The 21,891-nt window shown below is 38.2% G+C and overlaps 1 protein-coding gene across 21 annotated transcripts in view; it reads right to left on the bottom strand.

Annotated features, from left to right (window-relative positions):
* Nucleotides 1-21,891, bottom strand: part of Tfdp2 (transcription factor Dp-2) — a 136,019-nt gene that overhangs the window by 68,829 nt on the left and 45,299 nt on the right. For 4 of the 21 annotated variants that reach the window (XM_085689566.2, XM_085689565.2, XM_085689570.2 and 1 more), the window contains one exon: nucleotides 20,561-20,595. The exons of 14 other annotated variants lie outside the window; for them this stretch is intronic. Coding sequence is in view for 1 of the 7 variants with exons in the window: in XM_048452537.3 (XP_048308494.1) it covers nucleotides 8,298-8,328 (31 nt within the window). In the remaining 6 variants the exon portion in view is untranslated. Of the gene's footprint in view, nucleotides 1-7,899; nucleotides 7,946-8,297; nucleotides 8,472-20,560; nucleotides 20,596-21,891 lie in introns of those variants that run through there. 3 more of the 21 variants (XM_048452537.3, XM_085689572.2, XM_085689571.2) reach the window with 3 other exon arrangements.

The raw sequence follows: 21,891 nt of genomic DNA, 5'->3' as shown, positions 1-21,891 counted from the left end.
ATACACAAAGCCCTAAATTCAATTTAAAATTCTAAGACGGAAAAAAAAAATCACCTATCTATTAAAAAACATTCTGTGGTATCACATTCACATAGTGAAACTCTAACTATAGTATGTAGAAAGCTGAGGGAGAATCATGTGTTTGAGAGCAACCTTAAGGATACAGCAAGTTCCAGGCCAAACTAAGTTGAGTACTTTCATGGAAAGCGCTATCTCTGTGGCTGGAGTGCAATGCACCTGTTCACGTGATTTTTTTTTTTTTTGGTTTTTCGAGACAGGGTTTCTCTGTGGCTTTGGAGCCTGTCCTGGAACTAGTTCTTGTAGACCAGGCTGGCCTCGAACTCACAGAGATCCACCTGCCTCTGCCTCTCAAGTGCTGGGATTAAAGGTGTGCACCACCACCACACAGCTACATAAAATCTTTTATGTAGTTCTAATTTCCTCATCCTTCCTTGAGTATTTATAGACAGGAAATGGATGGTAACAGAAAAAAAAAATTTTTTTCAGTAATACAGTTACTTTGTAAGTTGCACATGTACCTGTAAACAAACTCTCACATATGCTTCTGTGAATGCAATGAAACCCATTGGGTCACACACACAAAATAGAGAGGGGAAAAAGTAGAAGGCAGGCCAGCTGTGAAAAGGAAGGGAATTAGAAGTAGCAGTAGGAAAACAAAGGCAAGTAAGGGGGGTGACTATGATCAAGATACATTACGTACACGGAGAAAAATGTTATAATGAGACCCATTATGTATAATTAACATATAAATTATATATAAAATTATTGTATATTATTATAATATAAATTATTATATATGTTAATGAATTTTATTAACATATAATTAACATATAAATTTATAATATATAAAACTCTAAGAAAAAAGTTCTTGTCTTCTATACAATAAGTAGTTCAAGTCAGTGGGTTTTGTTTTTTTGTTGTTGTTGTTGTTGTTGTTGTTTGTTTGTTTCTTTTTTTAAAGATTTATTTATTTATTGTGTACAGTGTTCAGCCTCCTTGTATGCCTGCAGGCCAGAAGAGGGCACAGCACCAGATCTCATTACAGATGGTTGTGAGCCACCATGTGGTTGCTGGGAATTGAACTCAGGACCTCCAGAAGATTAGCAAGTGCTCTTAACCTCTGAGCCATCTCTCCAGCCTGTCAGTGGGTTTTCTATCACCTCAAATCTGCCAGATATTCATTACAAAATGAGTAATTGACTAACACCAAAGTTTTATGCTGTTAGTTTACATGTTTACTTGATAAACTGAAGGATGGAACATGGTAGAAAACAGTTACTACACAATAAGCAACTAGATCCTCACCAGCATGGCAGCACATACCTGTAATCCCACTACTTGTGAAATTGAGGCAGGAAAATTATAGGGAGTTTAAGGCCAGCATGGGGGAAGGGGATAATTGACAAGACTGTACACACACAGTTCCATGGATGCATTAAAAAAAAGTTACTCGAAGTATAGCATCCACATATTCCTAAACAATGTAAAAGGCTTCTTTCAATAAAAAATATAAGCAGCAGGTAAATTTTCCCTCTTAAACCTACCCCAGAGATAAGAAATTCATAGGTAGTCATCAATTATTCCAAGTTGTACATACATAAGTAAGACAGTAAGAATAACTATATCAATTACTCTCTAGGTATATTGACTTATGTCTTTTATAACTACATTTCTTAGTGTAAGGAAAAATAATAGGCAAGACTGATTTCCCTAAGACCTAAGTATTTTTATTTGTTTGTTTTTTTTGAGACAGGGTTTCTCTATAGCTTTGGAACCTGTCCTGGAACTAGCTCTTGTAGACCAGGCTGGCCTCAAACTCACAGAGATACACCTGCCTCTGCCTCCCGCGTGCTGGGATGAAAGGTGTGCGCCACCACCGATCGGCTAAGACCTTAGTTTTAAGATGAAGAGTTCACAATGAGGACAAATCTATAAGTACACCATGTTCCTAAAGCCTTCTATTATTCAATGCTTTGAACAGAATACTAACTGTGGTAGAGCTTCTTGGAAATGAAGGAATGAAGGTATGATAGCTTATGTCTATAATCCCAGTACTCTGGAGGTCGATAACAGGAGGATTGTGACAAGTCAGAGCCAGCCTAGATTACATATATATTACGCCAGACAATGCTATTTATTGAGACCTTGTTTCAAAAAAGGAAAACCTACTTATAAACTGAATGTAGTAAACTTCAATTGTAACCCCAGTACTTGGAAGGAAGAGACAAGGTTATCTTCAAATATATAGTAAGTCTAAGGCCAATCTAGTCTACTAGGTTTAGAGAGCATGTATATGTGTGTATATGATAAAATTATCTCTGGACTCAAAAATTATCGTGAGTTCAAAGTCAGCCTAGGCTACAGAGGAAAACCATGTCTCAATAAACAAACTGCTGTACAGTGCTTATTTAGTATGCATGAAGTCCAGGGTTCCTATCCAGAATCACATAAAACAGAGTGATGGCACATGCCTGTCATCTCAACACACACCAAAAAAGTAGTATTAGATGTTCAAGGTTATATTTAGCGATATAATTTGAGGAGAGCCTCAACTACAAAATAGCCTGTCTTACAAGTAAATGAAAGAGTATAATTCTGTAGTATAATAAAAATTGGTTTTCATACACGATATATAGATATAGATATTCCCTGTATATTTAGATATAGGATATAGATGTAGATAGGATTCACACATAGAATAGATAGATAGATAGACAGATAGATAGATAGATAGATAGATATCCTATATAGTATAAATCTAATAAACATAAATGTGAGCCAGTTAAATGGCATGTAAAAACATTTGCCACACAAGCATAATAAGTTGAGTTCAATCTCAGGAATCCACATAAAGGTAGAAGGAAAGAAATGACTCCATAAGGTTCTCTGAATATCATATATATGGTGGCATGTATACATTCACTTACCACACATATGTTGAACATAAAATAATTGCATAATTTACTTTTATGGTCCATCAAAATCCCAGAAAAATTCTTCAAAGATCTCGAAAGAATGGTACTCAACTTCATTTGGAAAAGCAAAAAACCCAGGAAAGCCAAACCAATCCTGGACAATAAAAGAACTTCTGGAGGCACCACAATCCCTGACTTCAAACTCTACGACAGAGCTACAGTACTGAAAACAGCCTGGTATTGGCATAAGAACAGACGGGAGGACCAATGGAACCGAACAGAAGACCTGGATATCAATCCACACATCTTCAAACACCTGATATTTGATAAAGAAGCAAAAAATATCAAATGGAAAACAGAAAGCATATTTAACAAGTGGTGCTGGCATAACTGGATACCAACATGTAGAAAAATGAAAATAGACCCATATTCATCACCATGGACAAAACTCATGTCCAAATGGATCAAAGACCTTAACATAAAGCCAGTCACACTGAAGCATACAGAAGAGAAAGTGGGAAGTACGCTTGAATGCCTTGGCACAGGGAAACAATTAATAAATGGGACCGCCTGAAACTAAAAAGCTTCTGTAAAGCAAAGAACACAGTCAACAAGACAAAACGACAGCCTACAGAATGGGAAAAGATCTTTACTAACCCCATATCAGACAGAGGTCTCATCTCCAAAATATACAAAGAACAAGAAATTGGACACCAAAAGTCCAATAAAATAAAATAAAATAGTCCAATAAAAAGATGGAGTACAGACCTAAACAGAGAACAATAAACAGAGGAATCTAAAATGGCTGAAAGACACTTAAGGAAATGTTCAACATCCTTAGTCATCAGAGAAATGCAAATCAAAACAACTCTGAGATTCCATCTAACACCTCTAAGAACGGCCAAGATCAAAAACACTCACGACAACTTATGCTGGAGAGGTTGTGGGAAAAAGAGAACACTTCTGCATTGATGGTGGGAATGCAAGCTGGTACATCCCCTTTGGATGTCAGTGTGGCGATTTTTCAGAAAATTAGGAAACAACCTTCCTCAAGACCCAGTAATACCACTTTTAGGTATACATCCAAAGGATGCTTAATCGTGATGCAAAGACATGTGCCCAACTATATTCATAGCAGCATTGTTTGTCATAGCCAGAACCTGGAAGCAACCTAAATGCCCCTCGATCGAAGAATGGATAAGGAAAATGTGGTACATTTACACAATGGAGTAAGATCTCCTGAGTAAATTGGGAGTAAGACAAGAAAGATCTCCTGAGTAAATTGGGAGCACGGTGACATTGGGGGAGGGTTGAAGGGGGGAGGGGAGAGGCAGGCAGGGGATAAGAGAAAAATGTAGAGCTCAATAAATATCAATTAAAAAAAGAAAAAAAATTTACTTTTATGGTGATACCAGGTACTTATATTGAGAAAATTCAACTGATTTGTTTTCCATTTCTTAGTTTATAAGTCTTAATTTGAAGTGTCACAATCTCAGTGATTTCTGTACTGCTATTGTTATTTTCTTCACTATAATATATATATTATATACACATATAAAATATGATGTCCTGTGTACATTTACTATAGTAATGTCATTTATTTCTGATACCTGCAATCTACAATGTCACTACGGTTATATTTTTTTTTAAAGGTTGTCCGTCTATTCCATTGAAACTTATACTCCTTGGTCAAGACTATTTGTTGTTATCCCTTTAAAGAGTATGCAGATCAATTTTCAATTTTAGAATCCTTTTTTTTTTTCTTTTTTTGGTTTTTCAAGACAGGGTTTCTCCGCAGCTTTATGGAGTCTGTCCTGGAACTAGCTCTTGTAGACCAGGCTGGCCTCGAACTCACAGAGATTCATCTGCCTCTGCTTCCCGAGTGCTGGGATTAAACACATACGCCACCAGCACCCAGCAATTTTAGAATCTTAATCTTAATTAAGGTCACAATCTGATAAACTTCAACAGTCTCTAAACTCTGTCATCCTTATCTGAAGAAACCTGCAAGGAAGCCTACAGTTCCTAGCCAAACACGAGAACAATGGAATCATTCCCATTCTTCTGAGATCAATTAAATATTTAGAAACAACAATGTATACTTGAACAGTGCACAAAATTTAAAATGCAGCCGAAGAATATTTTGACTATTAAACATTACTACTAATTTTACAGAGTAAGATATGAAAACTAATAGAGGCCTAAAAGAAGACCTGGTGCTGGGGCCAGAGAGGGCCCTCAGAGTTTAAGAGTATTAGTTGCTCTTTTGGAGGTCCAGGGAATCTGATGCTCACTTCTGGTCTGCACAGGCACCAGGAACGCAAGTGGTGAACAAAAATGTGTGCAGGTAAAACATCTACACATATGAAATTTTTAAGAAGATTTGGAGCTTAGCACAAGTTTTCAAAGGCTAAGTTACTCTGGTGTGGGTGGCACATACCTTTAATACCAGCAATCTGGAAGCAGAGGCAGACCAATGTGATTTACAAAATGAGTTCCAAGAAAGGCTATATAGAGACCATGCCTCAAAAAGCAAACAAACAAACAAACAAAAAAATAAAAAACCCAACCAAATCAAATGAGCAAAAGATTTACTTTAAGAAAAGCATACGGGGCCCAAGATAGGCAGAGTTCAGCAGGTAAAGTGTTTGTTCTCAAGACTGATTACCTGAGTTCAACCTCAGGATCCAGGATCCCATGTAAAGGTGGGGGAAGAAAACTGACTCCCGTGTAGGCTATGGCCCTCATTTTTTTTTTTTTTATGAAAAGCAAAGGATGTAGCATGCTTGCCTAGGTTCAATCACCCATACTAACAAAACCAAAAGACCTCAGAGTTAGATAGGAGTGGTGTGGTGACTCCGGGAACAGAAGCAAAAGGATCAAAAGTTCTAGACCAGTCCCAGCATGAAGGCTTACAACATTAAAGCTAGTATATGGGAGTTGGGGGAAGCAGGTAAAAGGTAGTTGGATTTCTCTTAGTTTCAAGCCAGGCAGAGCTATACAGTGAGCCCTTTTATCCTGATCCCCCCCAAAAAGGTTCTAACAGAGTGAGCTACATAAGACCCTATAGTTGCTTCCACCCGAAATGACAGCTGTAACGTGTAAGTGAGAATCATACAAGAGCACAGAACTCCTTGCGTTACTTAGAAAAGGAAAGGGAAGATTTTTACTTTACTTATAATGAATTTGATGGATACAAAACTTGTAAAATGGACATGACTACTTTCATTACGTGCATATTATTTTCCTTCCTGCTCTTTCCAACAAATAAACATCACCCTTTTTTCATGAGCAACCAACCTCAGCTTATAATTTTTCTTCCCATAAACAAAGTGCAACTCTCACTTCAATTACACTCAAAACATTTCGCCCGCATTTTTCATTCAGAAAGTCTTTGGAATAAGTCTCATGCTTCTTATATAAATGTCCTATCAACACAGACAACTGATGTTTCCTGTTTCATTTTAAACCTTTGTACCTATTGTGCAATTACAATCTTCTGCAACTATGCATTTCCTATATATTTTATTTGACTTTGGGTTTTAAGAGTTATATATAATCTAATGATCTATTTCCTGTAACTTAAATGCACTAAATTAACTTTCTCTATTTTCATTATACAAATTTTGAGGTTTCTTTAAAATAGCCTCTTTAACAAAAACTTATACTCATTTTTGTTATGCTGATTCTCAAATCCTGAATATAAAGGATAAATTTTAAATAAATTATAGATGATAAACGGCTGTTTTATTTATTCACCATTTAGGTCAGATTTATGACCCCTCTCTCCTCATTCCAGCTACTGTTGAATTATGAATGAAACAACTTCAATTGTAACAGAAGAAACATCTGTTGCTTTTTTTTTCTTCACCAGGGCTTTCCTAACTGAAAGAAAGGCTCTCTGCCCCTCTCCAACTCCCCCTCCCTACCCATACTAAGTTCCTTAAACTTTTTTCCTTAAACTTATTTGAAGTACATTATTTAAAACATTGCCATATCCATTAAAATATTATAGCGTACAAAAACATTTATCTTCTTATTAAAGTAAAAAGAATGATGTTAAAAAAAAAAACGAGAAGATATGTGTTTCACTGACTATAAATTGTAACCACAATGCAGACTTCAAGGGTATACTTGAAATGATCAACTCAATCAAGCTGTTACACATTCCTGGCTCACTAAGAATTGTTTAGGGATAAGATTTTCTTCATAGCACCCAGATTCTGTATAGCATCTTGCATGCTATATTTTCTCTGCCAGTCCAAAGCTAACACAATGGCAGTCACTACCCCAAGAGGCAGACACCAAATGGTGCCACCCACTCTCACACTGTGCCTCATAATAAACCATCAAGCAGTGGAATGCACCGGCTCCTTTATGAGCAAACAATGCTGGAGCTTCATTAGAATACAGCTGACATTTTCAAAGCACAAATACTTTAAAGAAAATTGTACTAAGGGAAAAAAGGGAAAAAATAACTACAATGGCTGAATTTTTTCATGTGCAGGTTGATTTCTAGAGATTCTGAGCAAGCATACTTTGTTGCTGAAAATTTTAAAGTTTTCATGAACAGAAAAATATTTAATAGAGACAAATCTTATTTACTGGGAAAAATGAAAGTAAAAACTACCACTAGAATTGCTTTCACGAGGAATAACCATGAAGTACCTTTTAAATGACTATTATCTTCAACTGCTTCTTTAACTTTTGAATGAAAAAATATTCCAGAATTATTTCTGCATTTTAATTAATTTATATAAATAGCTGAGGACAAACTAGGTTAACTCTACCCCTCCCCCATCCCCTACCCCCATGCTCTGTAGTTTTTCTATCTGTAACTAGCAAGGACGTCTTGAAATCTGCATGTTCCTGGCTACTTTTCTATTTAGCATGGCAGCTGCTTAACAAATACAAACACCGTAAAAACTCACCAGGCTGTGAGAAACAAACTGGTCTCTCTTACCTGGTCTGAGGAAGCATGCCTCTCACTGCAGTACCAACAACACTCTACAGTCTTTGTTACCATTCAGTGGAAACTTGAGACTGTGTCAGACGGAAGCAATCGAGCTCAGACAAGCTCAATTTAAAATACTTCTCAATAAAACTAAAAAGATGCTCAAGAAAACCGGTCAAGTGGCTTGAACAGATGTGCTGCCACTGCCCAAGTCACAAAGACACACCAAAGAAACTCAAAATGCAGGTGCTGAGAAAGCGGTTTCTCTTGCTAAATTACAAAAGCTTTTTAAAATTAAAAAAAAAAAATGCTTAAAGGTAGAAGGTGATAAAATGCCTAAGTCCAAGCTATTGTTTTCCTAAATATCGTCTGAATTTTGAGTAGTTTAGAAAATAAAATTAACTTACTCACAAGACCTGCATAATGTGAATTATACATGTCCGACTATCTGCTGGCTCCAAGGCAGTCACAAGGCAGAAGACCTTAACGCATTTTGAAAGCAGAGCAAATGCACCATGAATTTCAGAGAGAAAAAGGAGGAGAAACTTGAAAAACTGCTCGGAGCTTTCTGAGCCTGTAGAAACTGTCCAACCCTTGTGGGAGGGGAAAAAAAAGTCCTCGTCCTGCCCCCTGAGATAGGCCATGCTTCAACGCCAAAGTGAATGACAGGCCCGTTTCTGATATCAACAAAGAGCAGCTTAGTTGTGCTCCACTTTCCCTCCCACTTTCCCACACAGATAGAAGTCTTAAACTTTTGGGGTTAGTTCTTTTATATTTAGGGTTAAGTACCTTTCTCCATTTTCTCAAGAGAGCTCCCAATTATGTTGTCCTAGTTTTTAAATTATTAATTAAAATTACATACGTAATATATTTCTCCATTTTCTTACACAGGAGATTTAACAAAAGATGACCTTGTAAGTTCACATCCAAGTCTACTCTTTGCAATATTAGATAACTATAAGATTAGCTATCAATATCCATATGTTTTGCTGCAATAACATTACAAATAAAACAATAGAAATAAAATTTCCAGCTTGCTAGAAGTAAAATTTATTTTACTAAAGCATGTATCTTTAAGTAAGTTTAAAACAACAAGCACCTCCACCAATATATATTTACTGAATATTGATCATAGCCAAGTACTATTTTGAAGCCTGGGGATACAGTAGTACTGAAAACAACAGACAAAAGCCAAACAAAAATCCCTGCCTCCAGCAGCCTTATTAGTTTCTCGTCTCCCAGTTCTCTGTGAGCACCACTATCCACAATGACTGAGGTGCCTTTTCCCCTCTAATCACACACCACCTACACTGGAAAATTCCCCCCTTTCAAACAAGGTTTCTTGTTTGTTTGCTTGCTTTTTGTCCTTACCCAGAGATAGATAATGATTAAAGTTCAAATATAATTTACCTTGTATATATTGTTTGGGACAGGCTCCTACTTTGTAGCCCAGTATGGCCTAGAACATGTGGAAATACTGCCACAGCCTCTTAAGTGTTGGGATGATAGGAATGAGCCAAACAGTTTTTAATGTATTTTCTGACAATAGCTCCAGTAATGCAAGAATTTTGTGCTTTGTTTTTTTAAGTATTATATCAGCATCTTAAAGAGTACCTGCCCGACATCCCAATCAATAATGACTGAGAGACCAGATGATTTTTCTTAGTCAAACTTTTCTTTGTTATCATATATTACAATAATATGCACACGAATATGCATCAACAATGATGGGGGTATGAATTAAGTTGGTTTGTGCACATGTTAAAGTTGAAAATATAACTTACAAGACCCCAAATCTTTTCTTAGGCTAACGTCTTAAAGTATCAACGTGGGTAAATCTACTGTATTTGAGCACTCTACTAAAATTCAATGAACTGACGCCAGGCAGTGGTGGAAGATGCCTTTAATCCCAGCAATTGGGAGGGAGAGTTAGGAGGATCTCTGTGAGCTGGAGGCTAGCAAGTACCAGGACAAGTTTCAAAGCTACAGAGAAACCCTGTCTTGAAAAAACAAAAAAAGAAAAAAGGAAGAAAAACCAAAACTCAATGAATGGGGACTAGAAGGATGGCTCAGTGACAGGAGGATTTGCTGCACTTCCAAAGGATCTGTTTGGTTCCTAAGTTCAGTTTCCAGCATCCCTGTTGGGTTGCTCAAAATTTCATTAACTCCAGCTCCAGGGGATCTGACACCCTCCTCCTGACTTCCAAGGTGTGTGTGTGTGTGTGTGTGTGTGTGTCTGTCTGTCTGTCTGTCTGTCTGTCTGTCTCTGTCTCTCTCTCTCTCTCTCACACACACACACAAACACACATACTGGAAATAGCTTCCAACTCCCCATCTTTAGCATTGTCCTTGATCATCATAGTCTTTCTGATAAAGTAGGTACAAATAGCTATAACCTGTTAGATCAGCTAAGGGCTTATGCGTGTCACTAGAGACTACGACATCTGGAAGTAGATGAGGTCATATCTACCTTACAGTTTCAAAGTAAAAGAAAGTGAGATTCAAATCTACTCACCATACCTCTCAACTACGGATCATTCCTCTCCTTACCCAAAACTGAACACTGTTTACAAATTCAAATATAATTTACCTTGCATATATTTTAACAATAACCGTAAGAGTAGCCCAAATACTCAATCTACTGCACTCCCTTGTCTCTGTTAGCAGGCAGAATAATCATTACCTTCCATACTCCTTTACAGGAGTATGAAAGACAGTGTGGGGAATACATAGGGTCTTCCACTGTCATTATAAAAAGCATCTTTGGAGGGCCAGCAACTGCCATCAAAGCCTAATGGCCTGTGTTGAATCCCCAGGTTCCAAACAACAGAAGGAGAAAACTGACTCCCATAATGAAATTACCTGGCACAGAACCCGGAGGTGCAGCCTTATCTGTGGCTGAATAATTACACATAAGTTGTCTTCCAACCTCCATACACACACATATGCACGCACTATGTATTTTTTAATTTTTTAAAGTATCCTCCTAAACAATTTCTTCTAATTAGAGGTTACAAAGACAGCCAGGTGGTTAAGATCACTGACGGCTCTTCTAGAGGAATCAGGTTTGATTTCTAGCACCCACACGGCAGCTTACAACTATCTCTTAACTCTAGTTCCAAGGAATCTAATGCCTTCTTCTGGCCTTTGTGGGCACTGCACACATGTGGTACACAGACACATGCAGCTAAAACACCCACACACAAAAAAATTTAAAATCTAGTTATGCATTATTAATTACAATTATTGGTTAGAAAACACTAAACATCTCTGTTCCAGGTTTGTATACTGATTTCTCTGAATTGGAATTTGCTATGTTTACTAGCAATCTGACCAACTACATATAATAATGACAGACATGAATACAGACAGATAGAAATGACACTGACAGCACAATGATAGCTAGTTGACCTAGTTATCTTGAACAAGTGGCAATTAATAAGTTTGAACTTTGCTTTCTTACGTATTAAATATAATTTAATTCCTGAAACCACTGAATGAATAAATATTGTTTTCTTAAAACATCACACAGTAAACAAGTTTATCTTTGTTGCTCCAAGTCCTATTTTCAGCATAGACATTCACCAAGAGATTGATGTTTGCTAAAGTCTACACCATCCCTTAAAGGTTTTAAAAGATGTTAAAAGCTTTGATCTTAGCTGGGCATAGTGGTACATGCCTTTAATCCCCACACTTGGAAGGAAGAGGTAGGTAAATCTCTTTTGAGGTCAGCCATATCTGCACAGTGAGTTCCAGGATAGCCAAGGTTACATAAACACACCCTGTATAATAATGATGATGATGATGATGATAATAATAATAAAGTTTTGATCCTCAGCCAATAATCCTGTTGGGAGGTAGAAGAAACTTTTAGATATAGGATCTAACAAGATGTGCCTTTAAATGGATTTTGGAAATGCCAAACCATGAAGGCTGGGTTCCCACTATACAGTAAATGGGCTTTCTCTGCTAAGTGCTTCTGTCATGATATCTGGCACCACTACAGGTCCAAAACAATGGGACCTATCAATTATAAAGTAAAACTTCCAAAATGATGAGCCAAAATAAACTCTTCTAAGTTGATTTGCCTCAGACATTTATTGCAGTAACAGTGATAACACAATGCTATTTTCTTAAGAATGCAAACTCCCAGCCGGGCGGTAGTGGCACACGCCTTTAATCCCAGCACTGCCTTTAATCCCAGCACTCCGGAGGCAGAGACAGGTGGATCTCTGTGAGGTCAAGACCAGTCTGGTCTACAAGAGCTAGTTCCAGGACAGGCTCCAAAACTACAGCAAAACCCTGTTTTGGGGGTGGGTGGGTTGAAATTTGCAAACTCCCCTTTTGCAGGTCACTTACCACCTCTACATAGATAACTACTAAAACTCCCAATGGCTATCCTGGGCTTTTCCATTCTCCTCTAAACCGTAGTTTAGATCTGTTTATTGGTCAGCATTGTATATCTCCAATCAATCTCCCCTCAACTTCCTTAGTATTTTACTTCTCATTACTCATCTCAATGTTTCCCAACGTTGCTAAAAGCACCACTATTCAGCAAAGACAGTGATGCATGGTAGTGTGCACCTATAACCCTAGCACTGCAGACACGGTAGTATGCACCTGTAACCCCAGCACTGCAGACACGATAGTGTGCACCTGTAATTCCAGCACTGCAGATACAATAGTGTGTACCTGTAACCCCAGCACAGCAGACATGGTAGTATGCACCTGTAACCCCAGCACTACAGAGATAAGATAGGCCAGCTGGGAACTCAAGATCATCCTGGGCTACACACAACATGTGTTCAAGGCCAAGCTAGGCAACAGAAGGGCTTGTCTCAAATTTTTTCAACACATCATTCTTCCTAATGTCCAGCGCTATGGACATTAAAGTCCATATGAGACAAAAAGTCTCAGTCATATGTAGCTACTTATGTAGATTAAAATTTAAATTTAAAATTCATTTTCCAGAGAGGCTGAAGAGATAGCTCAGTGGTTAAAAGCACTGGCTGCTCTTGCAAAGGACTTGGGCTTGTTTCCCAGCACCCACACGGCAGTACAAAATTACCTGTAACTTCAGTTCCAGGGAATCTAATACCTCTTTCTGACTCTGTGGGCCCTTGCACTCACATAGTATATATACATGCCCTTAGGCACACACACACACACACACACACACACACACACACACAATTATCAATATTTTTTTAAAAAAACTTCATTTTCTTGTGTCAAATGTTTAAAATGTGGCTAACAGCACAGTAGTGGAGAATGCAAACATATAGAACATTTCCCTCACTGCGGGAAATTCTATTAAATGCTTTTGGTATAAATGGTAACAGTAAACCATTTAAAGTTAGTTGTCCAAATTTTCCTTATTCTGGCTCCAATCTACCTTTTTATTCTAATTTTACTTATTTAATGTTATGTTTTACATATATGTATATCTGTGTGTCATGTGCATTCCTGATTCCTGCAGAGGCTATGAGAAGACATCTGATCTTCTGCAGTAACTGGTTATAAGCTGCCATGTGGGAACTGGGAATTGAACTTGAGTCTTCTGAAAAATTCAAGTTTACTTACAGAAACTGAACTCAAGCTAGTCTGATTTGAGAGGGATTATTTACCTTAACTGGATGACATAATTCAAAGAAAGGTTAGAAAATCACTAGCAAGTTCAGGGATATAGTTGAGTATCAAAAACTCTAAGGTTGCTATAACCCCATTGGTCTTTTTCCTGCCTTTCTCTCAGTTCAGTTTCATCTTACTACAAAGGTCAGCATTCTCCACGTGGATACAAGGCTAAGGATGTGTTACTAATTTTATATCTGATAGGTCCTACTACTTTCTTCCTCATTCTAGGCATTTAAATACCAAGACAGTATTCACTGTACTTGGGTCAGATGATCATCCTAACCAAGGAAATGTCAAAGTAACTAAGTACTGGGCCGGTCTACTTTGCCCAGAAGATAACCAGGTAACGTGCAATAGCTAGGCAGATGAGGAAGCTTAGTGGAGAATCTTCTAGGCATTCTGTAACAGAACACTGAAATCAGTAGCTGAGTTATGTGGAACAAATCACTTAAATATAGAAGACAAATGATTTGTCATCAGTCTACTCTGCAATAAAGCTAAGATTTGGCTGTTTTCTGACCCCACCAATCCTTTTTTCATTAGAGTGTCTCCCTGTCTAGCCTAGGATGGCCTTGAACTTGTGTAGGTCAGACTGACTGGCCTTGAATGCACAATTCTGCCTCTGCCTTCCAAGTGCAGAATACACACAGGCACATATATGGGTGCATAAACACACAACAAGGTAGGATGAAAAGAATATTAGTGTATGTTCATTTGGTTACAGGCTTTTCAATATAGGTTTCCATTAGAGTATATAATTTTACCCTACAATTCAGTTTATAAAATCCTGAAATCAATTCCTAAATTAAAGTTTTAGGATCCTGATCTGTTACAGTTCTGATAAACTAAGAAAAGACCTACCAATCCTGCTGTCTTGTTATATGGATATGTAACTAGCAATCCTGGGCACTGTGAAACTGAATATAATCTATCCCTAATTGAAACAAAAGGCAAACCAATATTCTTCAAACTAGTAATTAATGAAAGGTTTGTTAACCTGTTCTCTTAGGAAAGCACAGTAGCATGAACCTATAGTTCCAGTTACTCAGGATGTCCAGGCAGGAAAACTGCAAGAGGCAACCCCTGGGGGGGGCAACCTGGGCAACATAACGAAAGTTATTTATTTAAGAAATAAAATGGACTGGTAAGATGTCTCAGTAGGTAAAGGTGTGAACTTGCAATCAAGCATGATAACCTGGAACACAGATGGGAGAAGACAAGACCTGACACATTGTCTTTTGACTGCAACATACATATCATGGCATGAGAACATGTTCTCTTTCTCCTCTCTCTCTCTCTCACACACATACACAGCAAAATAAATAAATAAAAATACATGTTTTTAAAAATTAAAGAAATGATAACAGCAAAATTACTGACCCCAGTATTTGGCAGGCAGAGGCAGGCAAATCTGTGAGTTCAGGGCTAGACGGGTTTACATAATGCATTCCAGGAGAGCCAAAGCTACACAGAGAAACTCTATCTCAACAAACAAAAATCTATAAATCAAAAAAAGTTTAAATTTCCCTAGGTTTTAGTCCATTTTCATTACTATAATGAAATACATGAAGCAAATTAGCTTTATAAAGGGTTTAAAGAGGTTTGACTCAAAGTTCTGTAGGTGCCAAGAACTTGGAATAGCAGGTCTTAGGAGGACTTTCACAGAGATTCATGGTGAGGAAGGATAGAAGGACAAGCAAGGTGAAGGTATAAGACAAGAAAGGAGCTCTTCCGTCCAGAGTCCAGTTGAAAAGCCTCTCACCTGTGACAGTAACAGATCCCAACACACAGCTAGGAAGATAGTTCAGTGAGTAAAGGCCCACTGCAAGAGCCTGAGGCCATAACTTTGGAATCCCTCCCCCCCCCCCCCCCCCCCCCCCCGCATTCACATCAAAGGCAGGTGTGGCAGCACACCTCTATAACCTCAGCACTGGTGCTGTAGCGGCAGAATCCCATCAGTTCTATGGCCAGTCAGGCTAGCCAAAACAGCAAGTCTAGGTTCAGTGAGAAACTGTCTCTGCTGTGACCCTCTGGACTGCACATGTATACCTATGGACAAGTATATATACTCGCACACACATGCATACACTCAGTCAAAATAACTAAAAGGAAAGAAATGCAGCACGATTAGATTAACATTTGCTGGGAAGATGGTCTACGTAAAGACAACATTCTTTTAATATATGAATATTTTCTTGCTTCCACCTAAACAATGTAAGTCCACTTTACCGAAGTGGAGGTCTCAAAAAGATCTCCTTAGGTTGCTGCAACAGCATGGAGCTGTCAACAGCCTAGGCCCTACTATCCCTGGCAATGGCAGAAACACATGCAAGGGCACAGGGTCACATAGTAAGCCACAAAGCCACAGATGATCAAGGTTCACTCTCATAAGAAGGTACTTCAGGAGAGCATATTACCTTCTGAGTAATATGGGAGGAGCACCTCCAGTGATCTAAGGACCTCTCATTAGGCTCTTAAAGTTCTGCCTTTGAAGCCGGGCAGTGGAGACGCACTCTTTTAATCACAGATATTGGGAGGCAGAGGCAGGTAGATCTCTGAGTTCGAGGCCAGCCTGTTCTACAGAGCGAGTTCCAGGACAGCCAAGGCTACACAGAGAAACCCTGCCTCGAAAACCTTACAAGAAAAAAAAAAGTCTGCCATTGTCATATTTAGGACTAAGGTTTTAACACATGAACCTTTCTTTTTTTAATTTATTTTATGAACATGAGTGTTTTGCCTGTATGTGCATCTGTGTAACATATGTATGAAGTATCCATGGGAAACAGAAAAGGGCACTGGATCCCCTGGTATTAGAGTTACAGTTAGTCAATCCTAGTTTGAAAACAGCCAGTGCTCTTAACTGCTATCTCTCCAGTGCTCCCTCCATGCTTTTTTCTTAATGAACTCATCACAAAGACTTTTATTTTAAATTTTATTTTGGGGACAAACACGCATGACATGGATTTGGGGATCTAGGACAACCTTCAGAACTCAATTCTTGCCTTCCACTATGGATTTCAGGGATTCAACTGTTATCCGGTCACTGCAGTAAATGTTTTTACCCACTAAGGCATCTATCTCACAGGCCCCTAAAAGATGAACCTTTGAAGAACAAGCAAAATCCACTTGTTTTTGTAACAGTACAGCAAAAAGTTTTCTGAGCTTTAATATATAGGACTTTACTAAAGTTTAGATATGATATTGTGTTCCCAAAATGCTCATGTGCTGAAAAATGGTTTCTAGTATGGCACTGTGAAGAAGCAGCAGAATGTTTAAGAGATGGAAACTTTCAGGAATAATTTATAGGCTCAAATCTTATGAATACATCAATCACTGCTCATCTCAAAAAATAATTAGGTCTTGATTCCTATGTGAGTCAACTGTTATAAAAAGATGACCGTTGGTACTCCCCAAATCCCTTCCTTCCTATCTTGCTGTGTTCAGATCTTCACTCTCTCCCTCTTTCCTTTTCCCTGGCCAGATGTTACCATTCTACTACAGTATGATTGCAGATGGAAGACCCTCATCAAAAGGTCAACTTGATTTTGTACTTGTAGCTCCAAAACTGTGACCTAAATACATCTCTTAAAATTTTTTGCTTTGTTTTGTTCTTCCAAGACAGGTTCCCCTGTGTAACCCTGGCTGTCCTGGAACTCAGTCTGTAGACCAAGCTGGTCTCGAACTCAGTAATCCACCTGCCTCTGTCTCTAGAGTGCTGGGATTAAAGGCATGTGCCACCACTGCCCAGCATACATCTTTTAATTTTATTACGTATTTAGGTATGTTACAGCAACATGAAATGAACTAAGACAGACCTGAAAAAATGCATACTCTTCCTACTAATTTTCTTTCCTATTCATTCCTATTAATAGTCTCTTTACATATGGAAATACACTATTGCCTATAGAGAACTGTGATACCAAGGGGGAAGTACAGGTAATTAGAGAGACAGAGAAGAAAAGGAGCTCTGCATGCTATAGAGAAGATGTTGCAACACAGGAAGCAGTTACGAGTCCCACTTCCTTAAATTTGCAAGTATGATATTGCAAATTTGTCCTTGTCCCTGATATTCTGTCTCCCAGTCTTTAGTTTGATTAAATGAAAATTTCTCCTGGGGCTTGATCTTTTTGTTTCATCTGCTTACTTGAGACATGGTCTTTGTAAACCAGTTTTTCCTCAAACTCACAGAGATTTGCCTGCTTCTGCCTCCTGAATGCTGGGATTAAAAGTGTGCACTACCATTGCCCATGCCCTGATGTCTGTTTAGGACAGGGTCTCACTCTATAGCCAGTCTGGCCTTGAAGTGATCCTCTTGCCTTATCCTCCTAAGTTCTAGAATTTTAGGCAGTAGTCACTACACTGTGTCAGCTTGCTCTTTTCTTCCTTTTCCTTTCTCCACCTCTTCCCACCCCAGCAGTGTTACACATATTCCAGGGTAGCGTCAAACTCACTATATAGCCAAGGACGACCTAGAGCCCCAGACCTTTCTGAATTCACTACCCAAGCACCAGGATTATAGGTGTGCCACACCACACTTGTTTCTTAAAGATGCTTCAAAAGACTTTATAAACTGTCAGTGGATAGGCTGGGAATGTAGCTCACTTGATAAAGTTCTTTAACAATCATGTATAGAACTGTGGGTTCAACTCCCAATACCACACGGACCAGGTGTGATGGAGTACAACTGTAGTCCCAACATTCAGTTGGGAAGTGGAGGCAGGAGGCCAGGAGTCAGGAGTATTCTAAGCTACACAGTGAATTGAAGAGAAGCCTTGATTATCTGAGACCCTATCTCAAAAACTAAATTAAAATAAAAAACCCAAAAGAGCAGCTGGATGGTGGTAGTGCATGCCTTCAATCCCCAGCTCCTGGAAGGAGAGGCAGGAGGATCTCTGCGAGTTCGAGGACAGCCTGGTCTACAGAGCAAGTTCCAAGACAGCCAAGGCTACACAGAAACCCTGTCTCAAAGGAAACAAACAAACAAACACAAAAACTCAAAAGAGCTACAATAAACAAGACAATTTTGAAAAAGACTAAAATTGAAAGACTTACAACTTCTTGATTTTAAAGCTTAATTAAAAGTATAGCAATTTTTCAAGCTTGGTATTATTGACATTTTGGACTGCTAATTCTTTGAGGGGCTTTCTTGTGAATTGGTGATGTAGCATCCCTAGCCTCTCTCCAGGCAACTTTTCTACCTCCACTTATGAAAATAAAAAATGTCTTTAGATATTGTGAAGTGTCCCCAAGGAATGAAGTAGCTCTTAAATGAGAATAAATGAGCTCAACTGGGTAGAGCAGGGGTGGAAGTCAGAGAGAAAACAGAGCAGAATGTGAATTCAATCCTCAATAATGACCACCTGACATGACAAAATTTCAAAGCAATTCTATGAGAAAGTGTAGTTTTTCTCAATAAAAGCTAAAATCATTAGATATTCCCATAAATAGAAACTTTACCTCTCATCTAATTTCAGGTACAAAATTAGTAGAAATTTTTCCAGATGTAAATTTAATAACTATAATTATGCACTTGGCAGACAGGTAGGCAAGTATCTGAGTTCAAGGTGAGCCTTTTCAACAGAGTGAAAGACAGCCAGGGCTGTTACACAGAGGAACCTTGTCTTGAAAACAAACAAACAACAGAGTTTTAATCAGGAAACTTCTCGATTAAAAATATAGGGAAAATTTTTAGTAAGATAAGCCCATATTTTTTTGTGTTTAGAGACTATGTATCCCAGACTGGCCTAGAATTCACTATGTAGTGATGTGGGTTTCCACTCTTTATGCTATGAACTTAACTAGGCAGGGAAAACTAAACTGAATGCCGCAAGAAAGAAGGGCAGAGTCAAGAGAAGCCATGAAGTTGCTGCCAGAGACAGACATGCCGAAACTTTGCTGGCAAGCCACAACCTTGTGGTGATACACAGATAATGGAGATGGGTTAAATTAAGATGTAAGAGTTATCCAGTAAGTAGCTAGAACTGCTGGGCAGTGGTGGCTCACACCTTTAATCCCAGCACTAAGGAGGCAGAGGCAGGCGAATCTCTGTGAGTTCGAGGCCAGCCTGGTCTACAAAGCTAGTTCCAGGACAGGTTCCAAAACTACACAGAAACCCTGCCTCGAAAAATCACAAAAAAAGAAGCTAGAGTTAATGGACCTAGCTGTGGCTCCATGACATCTCTCCTTGACTCCGCCCCCTTTCTCCCAGCATTTCATTTAGTTTTCCTCAAGTAGCTCAGTTCTCCTATAGCTCAGCTATAGGCCCAAAGCAATTCCTTTATTAACCAATAAAAGCAAAACACAGACAGAAGGACACCAGGGAGGAATGAGGTATTGTAAGACTCAAAAATTATTTAAATAGCTATTTAATGAAAAAATACACAAAAAACATTCCGTAACACCAGTAGTCATTGGATAAGCACAAATTAAAATCCTGACACAGGGCGAGAAAGATGGCTTAGCAAGTAAAGATACTTGTTGCCAAGCCTGATGACCTGAGTTAAAAAGTTCCTGGAACCCACATGGTAGAAGGAGAAAATACACTCCTGAAAGTTGTCCTGTTTAATACATACCTTAGGTATATATACCTGATATTCAGACCCTCTTAAATAGTTTTGAGATTTGTTTCTGTGTAGAAGTATTTTACCTGTGTATGTGTTTGTGTAGCATGTGTGTGCCTAGTGCCTGTGGAGAAGAAGGTATCAGATCCCCTGCAACTCGAGTTACACAAGGTTGTAAACTGCCACATAGGTGGTAGAATTCAACCCATGTCCTCTGCAAGAGTAGTCCCTGCTCTGTGCAGCTAAACCATCTTTCTAGCACTATTCCCCAAACCAAAAATAGTAAATAAATAGCTAAGTAAATCTTAAAACAGCATACAAACCTTTAACAGAATACAGAAAGCAGGCAAAATCATGCCCTGACCATTCAAAGTACTGAAAAGGAACTAAAAACCATTGCTAGTTGGGATACAAACTTATGTGGATACTTTGGGAAACATGTTTTGTGATTTCTTAAAAAGTAAACATATACTTACCATATGACTGAACAATTCCACTTCTAGATATTTACCTTAGGAAAATGAAAAAGTATGTCAACACATAAACTTTTATTTGAATGCTCACAGCAGTTTTATCATTATAGCCTAAACTGTTGAAAACAAGAGCAACTTTCAACAACTCCTGAACAGATAAATTGGTTACACAGTCAAATTGAATGCTACTAGCATAAAAAATTCTGAAGTCCAGCACGGTAGCACCTGCCTGTAATCCCAGCACCGAAAAATTTCTTTTACAACTGACTGGATATTCAAGACCATTCTTATCTACAAGGTGAGTTAGAGTCCCAACTAGGCAACAGGAGGCTCTGTCTTGACAGAAAAGAAAAAGGTAAAGACAAAAGATATGGACAAATAATTTTTAATTTCAGTTCTTAGGAGACAGACACAGGCTTATCTCTAAATTTGCAGGGAGGGGCAGTCAGCCAGTCATTTTATCATGAATCAGGCATAACAAGCTACAAAACTACTTAAAGGGCTGTAGAAATGATTCTCCAGTTAAGAGCACCCACAGCTCTTGCAGAGGAGCAGGTTCAATTCCCACACTGACATATTGGCTCACAGTCACCTGTAATTCCAGTTCCCAGGAGATCAGACACCTTCTGACCTCTGTGGACACCGAGTAAACACATGGTGCACATATGTACAAGCAGGCAAAATATCCACACATAGAACAAATAGATAAATCTTAAAATAACAAACAAAAAGACTCCACTATTTATGTCTCTAGAATATGGAGCTGAAAACTAGAACAATATTATATAATTTTACCTATCTAGAATATACACTGTGAAAGCAGTTAACACCAAAGATAAAGATGTGGTGACTAGTAGCTTTTTACTTTGGTCTTTTTCATTTATCTTCTGTTTTAAATTGGAAACTACTTGGACTTTCTTTTACTTTTTGCTTTTGTTTTTTGACATAGAGGTCTAACTCTGTAGCCCAGGTTGTTCTTAGACACCTGTCCCTCCTGCCTCAGACTCTCAAGTGTAGAAATCACTAGCAACTGCTATAATGTCTGGCTCTAGATTTTCATTTTTAAAAGTTAACTCTCATTTTATTCTATTATTTAGCTATTTAACATGGCAAACCTATCATTGTTATTTCAATATACTTTATATTGAAGATAAACAGAAAATACAAGCAAAAGTAAATGATTTGGTATTAAATATTCTTCAGGGAAAAGCCTAGAGTGAATAGATCAATAAACAAAACTACTTGCAGAATAGTTTGCAAGTATCTATACTCAGATCAGTGAGATATTTTAAAATATCCAGAAACCAAATACAGACTCAAGAATTAAGCCAAAC

The sequence above is a fragment of the Myodes glareolus genome, chromosome 4 (genome assembly GCF_982192425.1).
Source record: "Myodes glareolus chromosome 4, mMyoGla1.1, whole genome shotgun sequence".
Classification (NCBI taxonomy): domain Eukaryota; kingdom Metazoa; phylum Chordata; class Mammalia; order Rodentia; family Cricetidae; genus Myodes; species Myodes glareolus.
The sequence above is the reverse complement of the archived record's forward strand: the minus strand, read 5'-3'. Positions and strand labels throughout refer to the sequence as shown.